The 2,500-nt window shown below is 36.3% G+C and overlaps 1 protein-coding gene across 2 annotated transcripts in view; it reads right to left on the reverse strand.

Moving 5' to 3' along the window:
- Window positions 1–2,500, reverse strand: part of LOC138052553 (quinone oxidoreductase-like protein 1) — a 16,735-nt gene that overhangs the window by 9,226 nt on the left and 5,009 nt on the right. For both annotated transcript variants that reach the window (XM_068899096.1, XM_068899097.1), the window contains 2 exons: window positions 2,250–2,313; window positions 1,485–1,583 (listed from right to left, as the gene is read on the reverse strand). In XM_068899096.1, the coding sequence (XP_068755197.1) occupies window positions 1,485–1,583; window positions 2,250–2,313 (163 nt within the window). The remainder of the gene's footprint in view (window positions 1–1,484; window positions 1,584–2,249; window positions 2,314–2,500) is intronic.

Genomic DNA, 2,500 nt, shown 5'->3' on the forward strand with positions numbered 1-2,500 from the left:
CATTGAACTTCTGGGCCCATTTTGAGACATACTACATGGGAAAGATTTCAGAACATGCCGAAAATCAAGTTACAAAGAAAATTTCAATGACCAGAATTGAAATCTTCGGTAGGACTTTTCATAGATTAGCACTGATCAGCATACAGACAACCAGTAGTTTCTAAACCAATATCATTAATTATTATAAAGTTTTTTAAAAAAATTCTCTAAGTGGGTTGCCTGTGAACTACAGTATAGCTTGATAGCTACAGTAATATTGCACTTCCACTGTAACAGAGGACCTGAAGGAGATGCTGGGATTGAAGGAAACAGTGGTTCAGATGGCAAAGGCAAATGGAGTGAGATGGTACAGTCATGTGTTGAGGAGGGATGATGGGCATGTTCTGAGAAAAGCATTGGAGTTCAAAGTGAAGGGCAAGAGGGGGGGGGGGGGGGGAGCCGACCAAAGAAGACGTGGAAGACGCAAGTGGAGAAAGAGAGGAAGAGCCTTGGTTTGGAGAAAAAGGACGCCATTAATCCAGCGAGATGGAGAGTGGGAGTTACAAAAATTGCTGACAAAGTGGGGTAAATCCAGTCACCCCCGTTTACGGGGATAAACCCGGATCAAAATTGGATTGATTGATTGATTGTAACAAAGCAGTTGAATAATCAGAGGAAACCCATCTTCTGCAAAACCTTAGGGTAGAAATTGATTGAGGCACACAGGGAAATAGAACATTCAAATAGGGAAGAAATTAAACCATCAGCCTTTAGTTATGATTGCTATACCAACTAGCTACATCAATAGTAAGGAGCATGCAGTGGATTATTATTTTAAAATGCCAATGAATCATATTAAGCAATAATAGAAAGATCATTTTTTAGACCTATGAAAGGTTTCTTTTTACAGCATATCTTCAAATATAGTTAAAATTTTTGGACTTGTTTTGTACAGATCTAAGAGCAAAATGGAAAATAAGAGAATTCATGGTCTCCCATAAGGTGCTGTCACCTTGGGTATCGTCACCATGCCATGTCACCAAGAATTCCAAGCCCTACTGTTTGTCAACAATGGCTGAGGTCACACTTTAATAGGTACTTTTTACTATGGTAATTGAGGCAAGTTTACTATAATAGTAAACATGTTTCGAATGTGACTGGCTTATCACAGTCAACTATGGTAAATGCACACACCTAGTATGTCACGTTAACAACGGTGGCATAATGAAAGCAAAGTTTACTGTTAGTAGTAAGACTAACTTTCTGAATCAACATGTTTTACTTTTTTTTGCCAACCAGTCAGCAATTGGCTCACTTAATTAATTATTTCAGGATTGTAAGATATGCCAGGATGTTAGGCCTTGCATGGAAAATTTAACCTCTGGGTAAAGTAACCTGCTTGTAAAGTTCCACATTAACCTATTTCCTTCAAAACTTGCAGTTAACTCCTTTATATCATGACAGACAACTATACTTTGTTTCCATCTGGAATGTTTGATTCCTACCTCCATTATCAATAACACAGTCAACACCAAGTCCACCTGTTTCATCCATGCAGATATCTAGAAGACTTTTCTTTGTGCTCCTTAAGTCTACCACATTTGCTGCAACAAGACATCACTTTTTTGCCATCAAATTGTATTCCCATTTCAACTAGGTAACAAGAATTAAATTAACTGCACAACAGAACGCTTCTAACAATATTACATCCACCTTTCTGAGATAAAAGCAATTGAGACAATTTTTAACCAGGGATTGAAAAGTTGGACATCTTATTTAATTTTGGACATAAATAACCCTGAGGACCTTTGGTCATTTGTTACAGTGTATGACCCACTCCTATAGGGAAAATATCAGTGTAAAATCATCCTGAAAAAAAAAATTAATAAAATAAATAATAAATATTGTGTTTTGGCATTTTATTGTGCTATCATGCTTAATTTTTAGTATTTTTCTACACATCAAGGAAGAAACCAGGATTTCTTTCATAGAATAGCCTACTCAACATTGTCAATTGATGCTAGTATTAATTTCATCAAACAACACAATGATCTCGATGATTGTCTGAGTGATGCTGTGATCTTTATTTTCCATCAGATTTTGGTCTATTCAGTGCAGTCCACCACAATAGTGTTTTGAATCTTTGCCATTCTTGGAGAAATTGTTGATCCAATTACGCCCACTCACGTGCAAAAAGGTCTAAGATTTTCAATGAAAATGGACAGGCATGTGATTCTGACCAAAGGAAATGTTTTCTACTTAATGCTCACCTATTGATTGTTGAAGACTTTGCAAGTATATAACTTCCTCTTCTGATGATGCTGTTGCAAGTACCTAAAATGTTTCATTCTTAAAAGTTTGAGATGGTAACAAGGACTTAAACCTTTATCATTAAAAACTTGTACTAGATTGTGGACGATGGATCAATCCAAGTTCCTTAATGGAAACCACTGATTCAAAGGTTTTTTTCCTGGTTTATGAATATGCAGGAAAAGCAGATCTTAACAAGTGTTATTGAAAT

The sequence above is a fragment of the Montipora capricornis genome, chromosome 6 (genome assembly GCF_036669925.1).
Source record: "Montipora capricornis isolate CH-2021 chromosome 6, ASM3666992v2, whole genome shotgun sequence".
Classification (NCBI taxonomy): domain Eukaryota; kingdom Metazoa; phylum Cnidaria; class Anthozoa; order Scleractinia; family Acroporidae; genus Montipora; species Montipora capricornis.